General features: G+C 34.8%; 1 protein-coding gene across 1 annotated transcript in view; it reads left to right on the top strand.

The window, feature by feature from the left end:
- Nucleotides 1–21,914, top strand: part of NCAM2 (neural cell adhesion molecule 2) — a gene marked incomplete at its 5' end in the record, with an annotated part of 131,722 nt that overhangs the window by 53,583 nt on the left and 56,225 nt on the right. Inside the window, 3 exons of the mRNA XM_005151624.4 lie at nucleotides 9,309–9,496; nucleotides 11,801–11,897; nucleotides 20,813–20,986. Coding sequence (XP_005151681.2) covers nucleotides 9,309–9,496; nucleotides 11,801–11,897; nucleotides 20,813–20,986 — 459 coding nt within the window. The remainder of the gene's footprint in view (nucleotides 1–9,308; nucleotides 9,497–11,800; nucleotides 11,898–20,812; nucleotides 20,987–21,914) is intronic.

Raw genomic sequence — 21,914 nt, 5'->3', positions numbered from 1 at the left:
CATATTGCATGTAACATCTAACATATTGTATGTACTATAAGGTTTTATGGTTGTTATGCCTTGAAATCAAATATTAATAATTTTTGTATTCAAGAGAGTATGGACCACATTTTATGAAACATGGGTGACTGGAGTTTAAGAATTTATTAACAGCACAGAATTCTTACTAAAAGGCATAATAAAATCTTTGATACCTTATTATAGTCTTAAAACACCTTTCAAAGTTAAAGTTTTAGAACAGTCGCTAAGAATTTAAAAGTAACATATTCTCATTGTGTTATTGCAGACTTAATCTTGATATGTGTGGAGACAATCAAATATAGTGTTTGACAAAATGGAATAGCATATTGTTTAGACACACTTCTTAATGCAACATAAAACTTTCTAGACTTCAGAAATCTGAGAAGACATAATTTTTAATATTATATCATCACTGTAATGATTATTTTAACTGTATAACAAAATATATTGCATTTATTGTTGTAATGCAGCAGAAATATTTTGGGTGTGATGCAATATTCTGATTAATGAGTCAGAGGATTTTTTTTTCTTCCCTTGGAAATAATTTTTCACTGATGTATGCACTGCAGGCATAGCCTTTTTGTCTTGCTTAGGAAGAAAACACTTGTCTAATAATGAAGACTTCTGTTTTTTTAAATAGCGTCCCCAAGAGTAAGTGTGTTCTTTGCAGCCTGAGCTGTCATCAGTCAGCCTAGTGTCTGTCGTAGAGTTTTCTGCAAAGACTCTATTAGTACCTCATCATCACCATTTCCATACAATTCTGTGTTGTCATCAGTGCTAGCAGTTCATTTTGAGAAGAATATTTTCTGGTATGGCTGCCTCTTTGTGCAATACCTAGTGAACAATTTTTATTATTTTTCATAATATTACAGTACAAGCCTCAATAACTGTTTTAAAATAGAAATAAATAAGCAAGACATTAATTTTTGTATTGTTCCATAGCCCCTAGATAGGACTAATCAATGCACCTATGCCATTCTGCAAGTTAATAAAAAAACTTCAACACTTCTCTTTTTATACTTCAGTATATTTGAGAGTTTGTGTAGTCAGGAGAGGAGCACACTCCCATCAAATCCTTAAATGTCAGTGCAGTTAAACAAGCCTAATGGAGACACAGAGTGCTCTGGTGTCACTGTCTCATCCTTTTACTTAGTGACCCCTATCAGACATAAACTGACAATAGGATTGCAGAGACTTTCTGTACCTTATCCTTGTTCTCTGTTAGGGTTGCTCTTGATAATAAGAGCAGTTCTTTTGAAGAGGAAGATATTATCAGGTTTGATACCAAATAGTCACAGTTAACCCTACCTTTTATCTGAAGTTAATGCTAGGCAGACAGGAACTATAGGGATCCCAGAGGCATTTTTAAGGCTTTCTTCCTACAAAGTCATCTTTGCAGAAAGTTATGTTTAATTTTCCTAATATTAAGTATATAAAAAATTAAAATAACATGAAAAAGAAATATATCGTTAAAAGTATTTATTCATGGATTTCATTAACTGTGAAATTTTATTATACTTACGAAGTGTAGTGTGTGTTGGATAATAATAGTTACTATTACTACTAATAATAGCTAACTGATAGAGAAGTTACTGTGTGATGGCACCTATGACATATACTAGGTATTGGTAATAAAGATGTATCTATAGTGATAAAAACCATGATAAAAATGTATAGTAGATGAAGCAGGACATACTTTAACATGAGGGTTTCAGAAGGACACAAAGAAGTTAAGTGTACAAATCCAGGTGAATTATAACTTGATTTGTACATGTAAGAATATTTGTCTGTTTTCAGAGTTGAAGATTTCCTATGCATATATTTTAATTTCTATATGGCATTTTTGTCTTTTTAGCCAAGATGTGATTATTTTGAAAAATATATGTTAGAATTATGGAGGAATCTTTGAACGCATAATACAGACCTGACTAAAAGAAAAATTCTTATTTATTCATTATTTATTGGGTTCCACAAATTATTCACTGCTTTGATTAGTATTAGAGGATGAAAAGAATATTATTTTTACATCATTCTTCATAGTATTATGCTGTTAGGATGCACTGATGGCAATTGGAAAGGATTTAAACAAGCCAGTAACAGCAAGCAGCATGTGATCCTTAAAAGTGGTTCTCTACTTGCCCTGACAGTTATATCTTCATTTTGTTCAAAATATTCACAGCACTTGATTTCGTACTCCTAAGTTGCACATTATTGTGCAAGATGCTGGGCTCTCTGATTTCTCTCTATCACCAAGTACTAATTCCTTTAAAGAATATTTCTGTTACTGGAGAAAACATATTAAGCCATATTCTTTGGAAGTCTGCTACCTGGGAAACATCCTAACTTGAAGTCTTACATAACTGTAATTACCAGTTTTCATATCACTCTGTTTCAGTTAGAACTTCACAGTTTCATTATTGATAATGCAGAATGGTCCAAAAATGCCTAATTCCACACTGTACACAAAGGCTAGTGTTTTAGAATATAATCAACTATAACAAATATGTTACATTCAGTAATATGGTGCATTTTTTTATACCATAAGTGGTTGACAGAGAATATTTCTTAGAAAGCAATTTCTAAAAAAAACCACATTTTAATAATTTTAAAGTGTCTTGCAAAAATGAGTTTTCCTTACCTCTGGTTTTCATGCAAAACCGAATTTTTAAGTTACGTTTCTTACTAGTTAAGTACCAACATTCAGCTGTTACTTTTGATGGAACCAAACAAAGATTGTATATAGCCTGTGCAATGTATATTGTATATATATAGATTGTATATAGCCTGTCTTTACCTGTAAAGAAACTTGTGCAGTGTTCATTATGCTACTGCATTGCTCATCAGAAAAAGGTTTTTTTCCTTTTTTCCCCCACCACAATTTGAAATGAACCTCATTATTGTTAAAATATTTATTTTTTTTCCTGAGTTAATTAGTCTTCTGGCTTTTAATTTTGTTTTGTGTTAGTTAGCTGTATTGCAATTGCACTGCAGTTAAAGCAGATGTGTTGGATTCATGCCGTTTGATTTTATAACTTTACAAAAATATACAGCATGATTTAAAAGCAGATTGAACGAGTAGAGCTACTAATTCCATTTACCTTGAAGGAAGCAAGGCTTTGAATCAGTGGAAATACTACTACTGTGAGCAGGATGTCACAAGCCTAACAAATGTCACAAAAGTTGCAGCTACCTGCTGCTATCATAAACTGTAATAAATGCAGACAGTTCATACTTTGGATTTGATTTCTGTTGAAAGAAATCAGTTTATCAACATACCATCACTAGTCACAGAATCAGTGAAATTGGAAGTGATTGCCTCTTATCCTGTCACTGAACACAACTGAAAAGAGCCTGGCTTCATCTTTTTACCCTCCCTTAAACTATTAATCATGAGACCACAGCCCTAACTTTAACAGCCAGGAAACAAAACTGATAAACGCAATCGTATGGCCTAAGAAAGAGACAAATGACAGGAAAAGCAATTAAGAGAAACAAAATGTTGAAATATTCTTGAAAATTATGCGTGTTTTCTATTACAATACCGATGGGTTTAGTGAAATTTCTTCTGTCAAATTTACAGGTTAAAATGAGAAAGCAAATACAGAAAAGGTCAGTCTTCAGCATCATGAAATACATGTGATAATTTTGACATGACTGGAGCTCATGAATGTCACTTGTAAGAGTTCCAATTTTCCTTTGATTACTTGTGCATTTGCATGGAAGAAAATTTGGTATGCCATTGCTGTAACTTAAAGGGGATAAGAACGTTGAATTCTGATCAAAAGATGAAGTTTATTGCACAGTCACTTTGGAAAAAAATCATTTAATCAAAACTCACTGTACTGAGGCAGAGATAAATGTGTATGTCTTTTTCTGATGTCACAACAGCAAGTGTGGCAAAGTGGCTAAAATGATACTTTGTTCATCTATGTAATAAATCTACCTACTTTTTAGGCCAAGAGGGTGTAAAAATACTTTTTGAACAGAAATTCCACCATAAAATCTTTTGTCAACTTCATGACTTTTTAAAATCTGATAGTCATGTTAGGAATTTTTCAAAATTTTTACCTAATAGAGCTGTTTTTGTTGACCTTGCAATGAGCTTAATGTCATTTAAAGTAGACTTTTAATAGCATGTTGACTATTTTTCTTTTAATAGAAGAATGCAATTTGGAATGTATACAGTATTTTAGCTTTTATTCTGCTTCTCTTCTGATTATTTGCTCATTCTATTAATAGGTGTGTATGCCTCAGCATCCTTTCTTGCTGACACAATTTTTCACATATGCAATTCTGAAAAATAAAGATACAAAAAAGGCAAGAAAGAATTTTCTGATGTTTCTTTGAACATGGTTCTACTTTCTGAGTTGGTCTTACAGGCTAAAAATGTTGAATGTTTAAATTGATAATTGATGTGTAAATTTTAAACTGATTTTCATACCTCCAGAATTCAACAGAATTTTACAAGTCATTGTTGAGTGTTAAACAGTGATGACCTTTGAATGAAAAAAGCAACATAGCCTTTGTCCTGTACCTCCAAGACAGATACAGCAGTGCACAAGCAATGCACCTTAGGGTTATGGAGAAAATCATCAGGTGGTATGATAACTGTGATGCTGAAATTTTGAAATTTGAACAAAATAAAATACCTTAAATTGAGATTTATAATCTCAACACTTCTTTTCCTTCAATTAACTTCCCTTAACTGTAGAATACTTGGCATTACTTGAAGTTTAGGTTGAAAGAGAGACCTCAGTATATTTAGAGTAAACCTGAGGCATGTAGCTTTTGTTGTAGTTATCTGAGGCCAGGTGCCTCACACCACAGAGTCTGCCTCTGAGCTACAGTTGTTGAACACATTGGAAGAAGCACAGGGCTAATGTAAAGAGGGAAATACCTGGTGAGTTTGAGTACACTGTACTGGAGATCTGAGGAATATAAGTTATAGCTATATTAGGGGTGCAGCATGCTGGAAACAGAGTTGGATATACAAGGTAATTTAAACAATTCTGTTTGTTTTTTTAGTCTGTTCCTTAATGTTTCTTAGAGATTTTGTTGTTGTTTTCTGGATAGCACTGTGTGTAAAAATCATAGTTTCATAGAATGGTTAGGGTTGGAAAGGACCATAACATCATCTGGTTCCACGTTCCCTGTCTGGAGAGTTTCTTCTACTTTATCTCCAAGGAAAAGCTATTCATCCCAAAACATAAAATATTAACTACTGCAAAACAGGTATGAGGGGCAAATATACAAGAGAAAGATGTATGGCTGTTAACCAAATTGTGGCAGACTTACAAAAAAATAAGGTACTTTTACAGCATTGATGGCAAGGAAAATACTAAATTTGGTAGATGATGTGGTTTATTAAAGTCCTTGATGATAGAAAGCTTCTGCCAGTATTAATTAAGAGCGAGCCTTCCAATAATATGCTACACGAAACGTTCCAGCATCTTAGACCTGACAGTCTAAGTCATATGTTTTCATTGTGTCATCCAGGAAAACAAAATTATTTGAGGAAGAAATAGCTAAAAGTTTGAAAACCTGCATCCTTAAATTAAGAAGTGCAAATCTGATTCTGTACACTGGGGTTTTTTTCATAGTTGCCTGGACTCATGTGCTGAATCAGGTAATTTGCCATATCCAATTTTGTATATAATATCAAACATACCCCAGAGGTGGATCTTTGAAGTTGTTAACTGAATTAACTTCTGGATAAGACAGATGATGTATTAGCCTGTTCTAGAATCAGTGTTCTCAAGTACTACACCTAACAAGGATATCTAAATGCTAAAGACAGATTTCAGGCCAGAGTTTGCTTCTTTCATAGTCTTCTTATGCCAGTTATGCAGAACTACTAATTGGAGTGCTGACCTGTCAGTTTCTTTCTTGTTTGGGAAAATTAACACCTTGAGTTTAGCTGGTACTGCTGCCATAATATTAACTACTCTAAAATGCCATTCTAAAGTTACAATTGCTTACAGAATCCTACTCTTATAGAATATTTTTGTTTTGTTTTGTACCTTTGTGATGTTGTCTTTGTTCCTTCTAGGCATCTTTTTCATTTGGATTGCCTTATGTGTCCAAAAATAATAATCTTTCACAATTCAAGCTTATAGCAGTACTTACAAGCTTTACTTATTCTGGGCCAAATAAAAAGCAACATGACCAGAAGGTCGCAGGTGATGATTCTCCCCCTTTACTCACCTTCTGTGAGATGCCAGTTGGAATACTGTGTCCAGCTCTGCAGTCTCCAGCACAAGAAAGACATGGACCTGTTAGAGCAGGTCCAGACGATGGTCACAGAGATGATCAGAGGTCTCAAATATCTCTCCCATGAAGAAAGACTGAGAGGTTTTGGGGTTTTCAGCCTGGAGAAGGCTCCGGGGAGATCTTACAGGAGTCTTCCAATACCTAGAGGGGGCCTATAAAGAAGGCTGGAGAAGGGCTTTTTACAAGGGTGATAGGACCAGGGGCAGTGGCTTTAAACTAAAAGAGGGTAGGTTTATACTAGATATTAGGAAGAAATTATTTACTGTGAGGGTGGTGAGGCACTGGAACAAGTTGCCCAGAGAAGGTGTGGTTGCAACATCCCTGGAAGCATTCAAGACCAGGCTGGATGGGGCTTTGAGCAACCTAGTCAATTAGAAGGTGTCCCTGCCCATGGGAGGAGGGTTGGAACTGGATGATCTTTAAGGACCCTTCCAACCCAACCCACTCTATAATTCTATTATTTATTGTGTGCCTATTCTAACTAATATGAACAGTAACTTTGGTACTTTTCTGAAGGTTTTCAGGTTTTTTAGTAGAGTGGCATAAAGTTCAGATATAATAAATGTCATCAGGTTGCTTTTTATAAAAAACTGGATTGTGTTCAAGCTTCTAGTTCTATATATAGCTATTTAAAAGTCCACTATGTCTTAACTAGTAGAACACTGTGTGAAAAAGCTTAAAAAGAACAGCTCATTTACACCCTGGATTGATTTTTCTTTTTTTTTTTTTTTTTGGTCAGGCATAAATTAATCCTGAGTTACCTAGAAGCTACGCAGAGCATATTTTTATTTTTTTAATGGTTTTAACTTTTTTACTGATCTTGATGGGAGCTTTTTTCTCTTTTTGTACTGTAAATATCTTCTGTTTAAGTATCCTTAACATACGTTAATATATGACAAGGTCCATCTTCTCATTTCTACTTGGCTATACTTCATTTTCAATTGATAGACTTTTTCAATAAATGTTCTATTTATTAACTTAGTTGTTTCTTAGATATTCTAGATAACTGGAGGAATCAGATTTGTAGACATATTGTTGTGGTTTAAACCAAGCCCCACATCTCGTGCACTCACTCCCCCCCTTGCTCCCACAACTCCCGGAGAGTTAGGAAGGAGAATCCAAAGAATGTAGCTCCCACAGGTTGAGATAAGAACAGTTTAATAACTAAGGTATAACACAAATCACTACTTATAATATTTATAATATAATTATAATATAATACACTACACTACACCACCTGCTGACCGATAACACACCCCACCCTGCCTGACCGAGCACTGACTGATACCTATTCCAACCCCCCAGAGCCCTAGCCCTTCTGGGTAACTCCATGTTACATCCTGGGCATGACGTGCTCTGGTATGGAATACCTCCTTGGCTAGTTTGGGTCAGGTGTCCTGTCTCTCCTTCTTCCCGGCCTCCCCTCCTCCCTGGCAGAGCATGAGGCTCAGAAAGTACTTGGCTAGAGTAAACATTTGAGCAGTAACTACAAACATCAGTGCTATCAGCACTGTTCCCAGGCCGAAAGTCAAAACACAGCACTGCACCAGCTACAAAGAAGGAGAAAAAAATGACTGCTACTGCTGAACCCAGAACACATATAAAATAGTCAACCTTGTGTTTTCAAAGCCTTGGCTTTAAGGCTTGTTATTTTTTCATAGCCATATAGTATTGTGTGTTTCTCTACATATGCTAACAGTAATTCTCTAACCATTTAAGCATAATATACTACAGTTAGTGATGAAAAGCATACAAGAAAATGAAAAAAAAAAAAGAAAAGATTTTTAAACCATTCCCGAAGCTAAACTTTACTACATAGTTAAACAGGCTCAGTTCTGGTCTCTGATACACCTACTAGTCATTTTCTACCCCAAAATATCTTGAGAAGACTAGGATAGAATTTTCAGACACACATATGGAAATATTTAGGAGCTATTTATCAAAATGAAAATATAAATAGATGCATTTTAAATATTAAAAGAGATATCATAACACCAGCTCTAATTGATAATTCTGGTTTGGTATTGAAGTGCTACGGAATTTCCCTGACTTGCAGTAATGTAAGGAATATTTTCTTAATACTGTTAAATACAATAAAAGTGGGATTAAAATTAAAAAAAAATATTTACAAATATTGAATAGACAAAAATGTGGTTTACCCAGGACATAAATAGAAGAGCAGGGAAAGTTCTGCCTCTCATGTTCTAGAGACCGTTAAACTGTTCCTGCACCTTAGAGAAAGTGATTAGAAGAGATAATTCTTTTCCTGGTGGCACTGTGATCTGAAAGTCATAGTTAGTTTGCATGCCAGCAATTTCCTCTGTGTCATACTCAGTGTTTGCACTTATATTTACCATAGCCATTTATAGGCAGGTTTTTAAGGAAGGCACACCATCTTTTTATTTGTCTGTAGCTTTCTGATTTCATAAGAAACTGGTGTAAAGATTATCCTAAGTACTGATACACACAATACTTTTTTTCTGACATACATAGAATATATTGCAACATTTTAGGTATTCTTTTACTTATTTTCTTCTAGGTTTATTCACACAGCTAAACATCTCTCTTCAGAAAGATTTCATAAACTATAAGAGTTCCAGTGAGAAGGGGTTGAAGCTCTTACACATCTGTGAAAATTTGGAGACTGAATATAATTTCTCCATAGCAAAAGAAGAAACTATAAAATCAGCAAATTAACAGATTATCTGACTGAAGAGCTCTTCATCTTCTGGAATAAACATTCTTTGTAATTTCTGAGATAAAGTCTTTCTAAATGCTAAATACCTGCTAAATATAATTAACAGGTATTCTCTTCCTGAGAATCTCAGCTGAAATAGTTTCAGGAGAGGAGAAAGCTATCAAAATAAAGGCTCAAGAAATTCAAAATTGAATACTGGTCCGTAATAAACGGACAAAGCAATCAATTCAGATTTTTATGTGAACATACATGCTTGGATAAAGGTATGTAGTTTGTTTTACTTAAAACAGTTAATGTATTCATGTATTACTTTTTCCAGATGCTCCGACATTTGTGTCAAATCAAACTATGTATTACTCTTGGGAAGGCAATCCCATCAATATAAGCTGTGAGGTGCTAGCAAATCCATCTGCCTCAGTTCAGTGGAGAAGAGGAAGATTAGTTTTACCGGTAAAAAATACAACACATCTGAAGACCTACAGTACAGGAAGAAAGCTGATTCTAGAGGTAAGGCTTAAAAGGGAAATGTGAAATGGAAATGTAAAAGGGAAATGTGGTGATATGTATATACAAAAGGATTTATGTGACTTCAGCCATGAACAGAGCAGAATGGTAAAGTGGTAAGGAACTGCAATTGCCTGTAACAGCTGTTTCTTGATAGAGGCATTAGAAATATAAACTAAGCTGCTGTTATCTTAAAGGTACCAGGAAGAACAAAACATGGGAAAGGTAGAAGATAGAGAGTGCATCTTAATTATCGATTTACTTTATTGACTTGACCAAATTTGGAATGACTCAGAAATAGTGTATAGCAAATCATGGTCCATAGAACCATAGAATAGTTAGGGTTGGAAAGGACCTTAAGATCATCTAGTTCCAACCCCCACTGCCATGGGCAGGGACACCTCACACTAAACCATATCACCCAAGGCTTCATCCAACCTGGCCTTGAACACTGCCAGGGATGGAGCATTCACTACCTCCCTAGGCAACCCATTCCAGCACCTCACCACCCTAACAGTAAAGAATTTCTTCCTTATATCAGATCTAAACCTCTGCTGTTTTAGGTTTCAACCTGTTACCCCTTGTCCTATCACTGCAGTCTGTAATGAATAGTCCCTCCCCAGCATCCCTGTAGGCCCCCTTCAGATACTGGAAGGCTGCTATGAGGTCTCCATGCAGCCTTCTCTTCTCCAGGCTGAACAGCCCCAACTTTCTCAGCCCATCTTCACACAGGAGGTGCTCCAGTCCCCTGATCATCCTCGTGGCCTCCTCTGGACTTGTTCCAACAGTTCCATGTCCTTTTTATGCTGAGGACACCAGAACTGCACACAATACTCCAGGTGAGGTCTCACGAGAGCAGAGTAGAGGGGCAGGATCACCTCTTTTGACCTGCTGGTCACGCTCCTTTTGATGAAGCCCAGGATACAGTTAGCATTCTGGGCTGCAAGCGCACACTGGAGCTGGCTCATGTTGAGTTTCTCATCAACGAACACCCACAAGTCCTTCTTTGAAGGGCTGCTCTGAATCTGTTCTTTGTCCAACTTGTAGCTGTACCTGGGATTGCTCCGACTCAGGAGTAGGACTTTGCACTTGGCATGGTTAAACTTCATAAGGTTGGCATCTGCCCACCTCACAAGCGTGTCAAGGTCCCTCTGGATGGCATTCCTTCCCTCCAGCATATCAGCCACACCACACAGCTTGGTGTCATTGGCAAACTTGCTGAGGGCGCACTCAATCCCACTGTCCATGTCACTGACAAAGATGTTAAACAAGGCCAGTCCCAACACTGATCCCTGAGGGACACCACTCGTTACTGATCTCCAGCCGGACATTGAGCCGTTGACCACAACTCCTTGCATGTGGCCATCCAGCCAGTTCTTTGTCCACCGAGTTCTCCACCTATGAAATTGGTGTCTCTCCAAAATTAATTCACAACAAAGTGTAACTGGTGTCTCCAGCCCCAGTCTCACCTGTTACAGGGATGACATACTGTCTTCCTACACATGCGTGGAAGAAGTTAATTTTCTTCATCTCTGTCTAGTTTCAGGCTCATGTCTGAGCATAAGCTTCTCAGTTGCCATGGGAAAAATGATTGAGAAGCTATAAAGCTAAGCTGACTGGGGGACCTACTTCAGATCCCAAACGAGAGTTTTACAGTGCACTGAAAAAAAAAAACAACCCAACTTTTTATTCCTAAACTCCAAGCAAGTAACCTTGATTCTGTAGTTGAAGATATATATTCTAAGAAATATAGTCTTACTCTGTTTGAAGGTCATCTTTAGGGTTTTGTTTAACCCTGGGTTGTTAAGTAAAGCTTAACAACATAAAATATGCTTCACAGTCTGTGGCTCTCCCATTCTACTGTCACCTGAAGAGTGGGTCAGGTAAGCTAGATTCCAGTGAGGCATTACCTCCCTATGTTATCCATGATTTGTTCTGTTGTAAATCCTTACCCAAGTGAATTTACAGTCAAGCCACATCCCGTTACATCTACTTTCTCCCACCCTTTCTCCCCTCCCCCCCCCCCATATCTGGTGTTATGTGAATCCTGCAAACAATAAAAAGTAAAATATTATTCTTGCAGCACCTATAGGAATCGACAATTTTCAGACCTTTAGTTGCTTATTTCAGTAAAAATTTCAGTTTGTGCAAATAGCATGTTTAAAAACATATGAAGTTCATTAGATTTTTTCTTGTTTAAAAGTAAAATTATAAAGTTGAGCAATATCCGCATTTTTCATTCTGCTTTTTTTTAAACTTTGATATTTAATTAGAAACCAATATTTACAAACCATATTCATTTTCAAGATTGCTCCTACATCTGACAGTGATTTTGGCCGATACAATTGTACAGCCACAAACAGAATAGGAACAAGATATCAAGAGTATACACTTGGTCAAGCTGGTAAGTTTAAAGTTGTTCCCTTTTCTTTAAGTTTTTTTTCTATTTTAATCAAAATTAAGTTCAGAGACACTTTCTCTGTTTATTTTATTTCGGTGGAATGTTGGCAGTTAATTTTAGTTCTCTGAAAGTTGGGTTGCACTATAAAGTAAAATAAACCATTTCCCTCTGATTATGAATCTTCTTTGGTTTTAATTGTAAGGCCTTCTGATATGGAAAAAAATAAATTAGTAACTTTTTTCCTTTGCCCTTACTACATCCTACATTTATAATTGTATTTTCATTACTTCAGTGGAGAGATATGGTTTGCAAGCAGTAAAAATAAGAAAGAATTTGGAAAGTCTTTTTTCCTTTTTCTCCCTGGTATTTTTTTGATAAACCAAGGATGTCAAAAGACTTAAATACTTCTGTCTTCATTTGCAGTCTTAGCAGAGTTTGACCTGGGATACTAGGTTTAAATTTAAGTTCTGACATATTCTACAGCTGTTACAGAATTTCTGAATATTTTAAAGACCATCTATAGTTGTTTAGGGAAATATAAAAATATCATTGTATGTTTGTTCTTTGACAGAAATAATTGTTCACTTAGAGCAAATGAGAGTTTCTTAGTATTCCTTTCAGGTATATTTTCTTGTGGAATGTACTAATGCTTGTTGAGCAAGCTTTGAGTTCTCCCAACATTTGTGTCTACATAGACGATGCAAATTGTTCCAGTTTTAATGATATCTATGGAGTAATAATGCAGTTTGTGATACCAAAGGTACAGCCATACTGAAAGGTATACACCCCTTGTGACGAGTTGTTACAGACTATTTTCATTATGTAACTTTCAGGTCATACTGTACTGCCAGATTGGCTGATACTGATGGGGACAAATAGAAACAAAGTCTTGTATATTTGAAAAAAAAAAAAAAAGGAACTTATATATTTTTTATGCTCTTCAATGTTTCATTTGTAACTTTTGGTTATTTTCTTTTCTTTTTCATAATAAATAATCTCTTTGGAGCCCTGCTAGGAGGACTTTTTGGGATACTTTGCTGAAATGTGCACATCCAGTCATAGGGAGGCTTTCTTACTCAGCCCAGTGTTTTAATTTTTATAGTTTTCCTCATTAGGGTGATTATTTTCTTTTGATTTCTCTGGAGTTATAAAGAGTAGTTGTTTATTAAGAAATTTCTTAGTTGTACACAGCATGTAAAATTTTTCTCATTACTTCTAAAGGAAGGATTACTAGCACACACTTTTACCATGAATACTATACTATTTTTTTGTCTTTGAAGAGTGATCAAAAGTGCTGAGCTTCCTAATGTTGGGCATGCGGGGTTTTATTGACAAAACAGATTTCTGTGTGCTACAATTTTACATTATCCAGAAGACCCATTCCCCTTAATTTTAGAACTTTTGAACAGTATTACCTGTATTGTTGGTCTTTTGATACCTACATGTGACTAATGAGAAATATATTACTTTTTTCTCTTGCATGTAACCATCCCTAGCCCCAGCTAAATCCTAATTTCATGCAATACATTCTTTACTTTCTATTTTACAAATCTCTCCCCAATAAAAGGATTCACACAGTTTTGGTCATATCTAGAATAATTTTTTGTGAAAAGAAATTCCAAAAGTGAACAGTTTATAGAATCTTCACTCATGTTCATGATTATTTAACTGGTTGATCCCATTTATTTCAGTGGAATTACCTGAACAATTAAATTTCCATAACAGAGCTAAAATTATGACTCATCAGTACCGATGAGCAGCTCATCAGTACTACATGTGACAAGAAATATGAAAGATGAATACTCTCTTTGACGTTCAAAATTGACGTAGTAATAGAAATGCTCTAAATTTTAAGGAAAAAAAACCCTAATTTCTATTCCATTATTAATTTCTATTCTGTCTGTACTTAAGAAATCTCAAGACATGCAGGAAGTTAGCATTGATTTGAACAGGTAAACTACATCTATTATATATATATATATTACTTCTGTCATCATTTAATTTAAGAAGTCCATTTAGCTCTTTAAAAAGTCTCAGGGTGTGATTATATTAATATTTGTGTCTGGCATACAATTTGCAGAATTACATTAAATTCATCAAACGTAAGGACTATACATAACCCTCTGCTTTTAGTCAGTTATATCTATTTCTCTTCAGTAGCATGCTGTCTCTTATGCACCTCATATGCATCTGTAAATTCAACAGCAGTACTGGTTCTGCCTGTCCTGCTGGGCTAGGTGCTACACTTGTATCCGGAGTATTATCTCTAGGATTTGTAATGTGTGGCGCTTCACTGAAAGGGAAAAGCAGTATAAGTACAGAGTGAAATCTGCCAGAATAATTTCTCAATTTCTTAGTCTGGAAGACAGAAGACTTGCCACTAGAAGTCAGTCTTAAAATCAGGATACGAATGGGAAGGAAAAATCCCACTTGCACCTCTCTAGTGTCTTACCTTTCAGGACAGAAAAAAATGAGAAAATTGAAGAGTAATGCCGATGAAAACAGAGAAACTCAGGGTATGGGGTTTGCTGTGCACTATTTTTTCATAAAGCTGTATGTACTTACGAGAGCATCTCAGCACATATTGCATATCTGATGATATTTCTCTTAGATTTCCAAAATGGTGTCCCAGAACATTGCAGTGCATGATACTGCATGATTATTATTCTAATAATTTTAATAAAAAGGGTTTTTTTCATTATTAATTAGAAAAGAACACAATATTTTGATTAGGTATTGTACTTCCGCAAATTCCCATGAGAGTCCTGGAAATTCAAGAAAGAGCAAATAACTCCATGCAAGCTGTTGTTTTGTTTGCTTTTTTCTTTTTTGCTTTTTAATAAAACTATAACAGAAATGTTACTGATGCAGTTTTCAAACAGCTTACCATTTTCTACTATTGCAACGCTGTAACATTTTTTCAGTTCTTCGGAAAGCTTGATGAATACTTAAAAGTATTGGAACTATGAAAAGGTAAGTCAGGGTACATTTAGTGAGTATGTGATGAATAAAGAACTATGGAAAGTTGTTATGAAAAGCATTAGCTATATATAGACATTCTATATAATGACATGAAATGAATATGTATCCTTAACAATTGTGTACAATTTATGTGGGGCTAGGGGTGTCAGGCTCCATTATGCTAGGCACTACTTACAGGAATGCAATGCATAGTATTCAGTATTCTGAAAGATTTACATTATTAGCATTTGCATCTAAATAGACTTTTTTAAAAAATAAAAACCTGCAAAAATAAATGTAGTTCACTGCTACAAGTTTTGTGCTTAAGCTAGAATAAGCTGGAAATGAAAAGCAACCACGGAGATGGAGGATGGAGCCACCACAATAATTACAGATATAAAATGTCAAATGCAGCTTTCTTTCTAGTTTTATTACCTTTGTTCTTCACTTTGGTAGATTAGGAAGCCCTAATGATTGATAGTTTCCATATTAAAGCCCATAAAATTTTTTCATGCATTTCAATACAGACAGATTTCCTTCTGTCTTTGACTCTAAGTACTAATGTTGGGGCATAGCATACTTTCAAAATGGTTCTGTCAGGAAAAATAAATACTAGTTCTAGCTTGGAGATAGTATTAAGCAAAGTCTGCTGGTAGGATAAATTCTACAAAAAATTATCATTTTACTGAATAGTTTCCTCTTAAAATTCTGCAGGAATGACTTGTGTTGTGTTTTGTTCCATTTTTCTGCTTTTCCAATTTTCAGCAGAATCAAACTACCCTTTTTTTTTAATATACTACTAGATAAAATGTAATCGTACTGTCACAATGCTATTATCTTTATTTCTGTTGCCCTTCTTAAGAAATTAGACTTACCAATGATAGAAAAAGTTTTCTTTCAGAATTTAGACACAATTTGCAACCATACCATGTTGTATGGCAAGAGAACTATACCTGTTCACTCAAATTATACAGACCTACTGGATCAGCCTGAATTCCAGACACTTTAAACCTTTCAAAACAATTGAAGAATTGCAGCCTGTCTAAGGTTTCACACTGAAAGGTGCTGGCCTTTACTGGTAAATGCTGAGAAACTTCTGTGCTTTTTAAAAGGTTAATCACCTTTTAATCACCTGACTTGTGGTGATCAACTCTTGAAAATACCATATGGTTGACATCCTCCTTTTTTCATTGCTTAAGCATTTAAATTGCTTTATAACTAACATGTAGAATGTGAAAAGAACCAGTCTTTTTCATTTCTTGCCACTGCAAATTTATTACTTCTCATCACAACCACAAATTTTAGAAGCCTTCTTACGCTCTGCTTTTTCTGTGACAGGCTTAGGCTTTGGCAAGCTAGGTGAGTTTGGCAGATTATCCCAATGGCTTTCAGAGCCTAAGGTGATAACAGATATTCCTAGATTTGCCCAACTGTAGCTTAGTCATAGTTTATGTGAAATCAGTATGCAGAGAGATGGTATCAAGTAGGAAAGCATTTTTCCTTTCTGTTATTTTAAAAGTTTTTTTAGAGGTAAACTTGACTTTTCTTGTAAATCTTTTCTTTAAATATTAATGTTTATTTTGCACATAGCAGTGTACAGCTGGACCAAATCCAGAGATCCTAAAATATAAATCCAGATTCACTTCTATGTCTCCTGGCCTTGCTCATCTTAGATTTTGCTTTCCCCTTCTTCTATTCTGGGATGGCAAAGGGGTTAAAAGTTCAGATAAATAGTCTGATTCACCTTTTTACCTCAGTCTTTTTTCAGTCTTTGCACGTAGAGTAGACTTTCATTTTTAATGAAGGTTGACATTCTGATCTTATGATATCATGCCTGGAACTGCACTCAACACAGACTTAAAGTGGCTAAGTGGTAACAGGATAAACTGCTGGCAGAAACTGCATTAATAGGCAGTGAGCATAGTTTAAAAGTTAGCTATGATCCTAATCTGTAGAATTAATATTGCATTTTTTTTTCAATTGTAAGAAAGTATAAGCATGTACTATTTTATGGAGATTTTTGACTCCAAAGGTCTAGTCTGTAGCCCCATCTCTCTCCCTGCCCTTCTCCAGATAGTACCTACATTAAGCATTTACACATATTTACTTTCAGTCAATATCTATATGCCAGATCTACAGAGACAGGAAAAGCAGCAAAACTGCACTAAGAACATATTGACACGACATAGGAGACAAGATCTAATTGAAAGATTAATCTCTGACCTCACTACCTACTCTGACATTATCCCTTCCTTTTCTCCATTTACACCAGGATTGCTAAACTCTCAGAAGGAAAATTTTCTTCCATAAAACTATCAGGAAAAATAGCTTGAAAAGAATATCCCCAGAATGGTGGTCATTTATTGAATGAGTTGGGTAATCATAGTAGTAGACTTGAAAGAGTACTTACACACCAGTGGAGATAAAGATGTAGTCATAATTTTGTGTGTACTTCTCTGTTAGCTACAATAATATTTTTGGAACCAAACCAATACTACTTAATTTGGCCAATGTATCACGAAGTTCATCCATGCTAACCAGCTTTATGTGCAAAGTATAAAATACATTAAGTTATTCTTTGGGGATCTCTTCTTGTTTTATTTTTTATGGGATTCCTTAACATCATATGTTAATGCACTTACTGAACAGAAGACTAGACATTGTGGATAGAAGATGAAGTTGACTAAATGTCTCACACTTGTTTCTTTTAACAACTTATTTTAATTTAAAGGGAGAGCTTTTGATGAATTATCCTTTGTTTTGACAGAAGTGTAATTGACAACAAAGATAGCAGTGGAACTTCTGAGAAAGTGTATCAGAATCTGTGCCATCACTAGGTGATCTATAGATCATAATAAAGCAAGCCCCTACTTTCTCTACTATATAGTCCTTCAATTTATATCCATGAAAGTATATAAAGAGTTATCAGAACCCACAGCTGAACTCTAATATTCATTTGATTGGTCTTAGAAGAAGAACAGGAAGCATCCACAGTTCTATCCTTCCAGATGCAGAATTCAGAGTACACAACTTTACAAATTAATCTTCACTCCAGATAAGCATTGAGCCAAAAGCCTTGCAATTCTAACATAAAAATCACAGCGATGGTCCAGATAATTTCAGCTGACAGGGAAAAGCTCAAATGCTGAAATATTTATCTATATCAGGACCAGAGGGCTGTTTACTTTGCATGATCAAATTCATACTCATTAGAGAACTACAGAATTAAATTCAGTTCATTATGTTCCTAATGATCTTTGGGGGGAAAAAAAATCTAGATTTGTCTAGGCTGAAAAAGATAGTAGGTATTTTATTCTATCTTAATGGAACTGCTAGTATTTGTTACTGATTCTGAATAGGAATTTATCTCCTATTGTATTTTCTTCAGTTAAATTCACTCTTACTTTAAAATCTTATATAGTTCAACTCTGAAAACTTCATAAAAGTTACCTTCATGAGTGGGTTGTTTGTATTGTGGAATGCATACTTAAAATAGTATTGTGGATGTATTTCACACTTAAATGAGTTTTAAACATATTGCATTGTGCTAGTTAGGCAAAATATTTTACTGGCTTTTCACAGTATCTTCATTTTATGCTTGTTACCAAATGGAATCATATCTTTATTTGTCAGAAATTATACTTGAATCTGCTGTACAAAACATAAGGTTCTTCTTGAAGAATGTCTTCTTCCCTATGCCATGTTTATTACAGTTAATCTTACACAAATGTAAAGACACAAGGAAAAGTGATCTCCTTAACATTATGAAAGTCAAGAACTAATTGTATATGTAAATAACACACTTCTATTTCATACCATTGATCAAATAATTGTTCTGGTTGAAACTGAAGTACAGTAATTGTCTTATCAAAAGCGCATACAAAAACTAACATAAAAATACCCTGAGTGTAATCAAATATTCATTCAGCCTTAAACAAAACTTTTTTCTTTTGTATTGAAATCTTTTAACAGAAAAGGAATAAAAGTGTTTGGAAACTATTTCTAATATTATAGGTATCCACAGCAGCTTTCAGCTTGCAGTTAAATCCAAAGAGCATTTATCTTCAGTACTGCTGAACTATATTAATCTTCCCAAGTGACTGGTATCCACATCATTCATACAGTGATATGCTGCTTCACTTCTGCTATCCTGGATTGCTTTTGCTGGCATTCTTCTGTTGTATTTTTCCCTCCTCTGTCAGAACAGTCATTTGAGCTGGGGAGAGAAATAAAGGCGCTTAAGGTACTTCGGCTATTGGGGAAAAAGGATAAAATTGCTCTCAGCTGTAATGAGAACCTGCAGGAAAGGAGTCACAGGCTGGTTCTAATCCTCATTCTCCTCTGATTTTGGGATCAATGCTTATGCAGCAAGCAACTCATAACTGTTTCTTCGACATTCTATATCCTGATGAAATTAATGTTTCCTGGAATAAGATAGGATTGGAGGGTTTGTACCCCTCACGCAGAGATTTGCGTTCTACTCAAAATTTTCATGTCATGGATTGATATAGTTGCATCTTTAAGTAAATAATACTGAAATTATTCATCCATGTAAATAAATCTATGCTGGTTTTAACCCAGTAAGCACCAAGCACTAGAATTTTCAGGAGACCTGTGTTCAGAAATGCTGACTACAAGAGATATGATTTTAGCATTAATACACTCTGACAACTGGAAAAAATTAGGTGCCTGATATTAAAAGGTTATAGAGATCAGCCCCTTTAGAGTAGCTTTGGAAGGTGCCCTTTTCCTGAGAATTTGTGGGTGAATATGTCCTTAAATGAATTCTTAAATATTTTATTATCATTTTTTGGCTCATTTTCATTCACATACAATACTGGGTGAAGCTCATATTGATTCTCTGTTTTTCCCAACTCTCTGACAGCCATTGAATAAAGACCACATTTTATGTAAATAGTTCAGTACTCACTAACCGACTGATAGGCTTTGGCTCAAATTCTTACATGTCTTTATAAAAATATCTTCCATAACATGCAAACAAAAGTAATGCCAAACCTGTAAGCAGGTTTGAAACAAAATTGTCAGGTATATCAGGAAAGAAATTTTTAATGGTGTTTCAGATCCCGGGCATTCTGTCCACAGAACTAAAATTCTTCCTAGTATTTTATTTTTTTGCAGTTATTACACTTTAAAATGTAGGACAATGAGAAAAGTTAGTGTTTAGTCTTCTATGTGTTAGTTTGGTTTTACGTTGTACATCTTTTTAAAGATGTACAGCTCCCAAGGTTATTTCTTTGCTTTTATTTCAGATTTAGCATCTCAACACCTACAGACACCTCCTTTATTTTCATAGTTCTTTTCTATTTTGAAAGATACATACTTGCTTTTGATTTCAGAGTAAACATTTCTTTCAACCTATTACGTAGATTATTTCTTAAACAGAAAAGAGAATAAAAAACTTCCATTTATATTTCTTTCTAGTAGCTTGGAATCCAGTCTTCTGAAAAAAAAAAGGATTTATGTTGTCAGCTGTATTTCAAAGTTTCATAAAAATTGCTAAGTTATTTGTACATTTTTTTCTTAATCTTATTTAGAAGAATTCAGACTCTGAATGATCTATTTAGCTGTAACTGTTTCTCTTGTTAAATTGGATTTAAAGTTTGTTTTTCTCATTCACATAATTGTACAGTAAACAAATGAATCTCTTACATTTCCCTAAGATGAAATTAGCTATTAAAAAAGATTGTATTATAAAAGAAAGGCAGAAATTGAAAGTAGTTTTGCATAATTTTATCATACAAGAAAATAGATGTGGTTTTCTTACAGCTCTCTCTTAGAAAGCTTACGCTGTTTATCTAATCTAAACATTATTACATTATATTGTAGATTTATTTTTTCACATTTAGGATACTAAGGAAACTTTTTGGGGTTAATTATCAACTGTTTAGGTCTGTCTAGTTGCTGCTGATTATTAAATAATGTTTGTAATTTTTTAGATGTGCCATCAAATCCTTATGGAGTACGAGTTTTAGAGTTGTCACAAACTACTGCCAAAGTTTTGTTCAATAAGCCTGACTCACATGGAGGTGTGCCCATTCATCATTACCAAGTGGATATAAAAGAGGTAGCCTCAGAAACCTGGAAAATAGTCCGCTCCCATGGAGTTCAAAGTAAGTACACAAGAAATAAATGCAAGTACATGCTGAGGTGGGATATTTACATAGAGCAATGTTAACATAATATATTCAACAGATCCTCATTTCCTTGAATCCATATTTACCCTTCAATTTTTTTAACAGGCACTGCAAGTTAAAGCAGCCCCAACTGTCTTCTAATTTATACAGCAGCAGGTGAATGATAGTTTTGCAGCTATCAGCACAGTGGTGGGAGAAAAAAATGTAGCATAGCATATGATCTAATGTGTGTTATTTCTTTGCCTTTTGCATCCCATAACCCCCATACAAAAATGTTCTACTAAGCAGACCATGTTCCAAATTATGGAAGCATTTTAAAGATACATATAATGAACATGTAGTTAACATATATTCAAAGAAAGACTTCTTCTGTTTTTCTTAACCAAACACAGAAACATTGTGGATAAATGTAATACTGTAAATCATAGCAGCATTAATTTTAGTCCAATAAGCTAGCTTTTCTGTCAGTGCTAGAAGATCTAAAGAAAACAGTGTGTTTCCTCCAGTTGCAGGGCATACACATTAATGAACATCAGTCTACCTCTTCCCTTTTTTTCATAATATGTTTCAGATCAAATCTGACACTTTTTCCTCATAGCCGTTTCCTTCAGCAAATGGGCAATAACTTTCTCTGATGGGAACTACACTATGCAAAATATAAAAACTGAAGTGACTAGTCTGAGTAATATGATGCAGTGTACCCAAATGAGGCCAAGCCCGGTGACTATGGAGTGCAATCATACGGATGCATAATTTAAATATAAAGCCACAACAAAACAAAAAAAATGTTCTGTGTTAACATTGTAGAAAAGTGTATTTACCTTGCTTCCCATAAAGCTTTATTTTCTATTATTTCTGTTAGTGTGAAGTTTATGAAAAGATTAATTGATTACGTTAGGGAAAG

The sequence above is a fragment of the Melopsittacus undulatus genome, chromosome 2 (genome assembly GCF_012275295.1).
Source record: "Melopsittacus undulatus isolate bMelUnd1 chromosome 2, bMelUnd1.mat.Z, whole genome shotgun sequence".
Classification (NCBI taxonomy): domain Eukaryota; kingdom Metazoa; phylum Chordata; class Aves; order Psittaciformes; family Psittaculidae; genus Melopsittacus; species Melopsittacus undulatus.
Note: the sequence above shows the minus strand (reverse complement) of the source record. Positions and strands in the feature narration are given on the sequence as shown.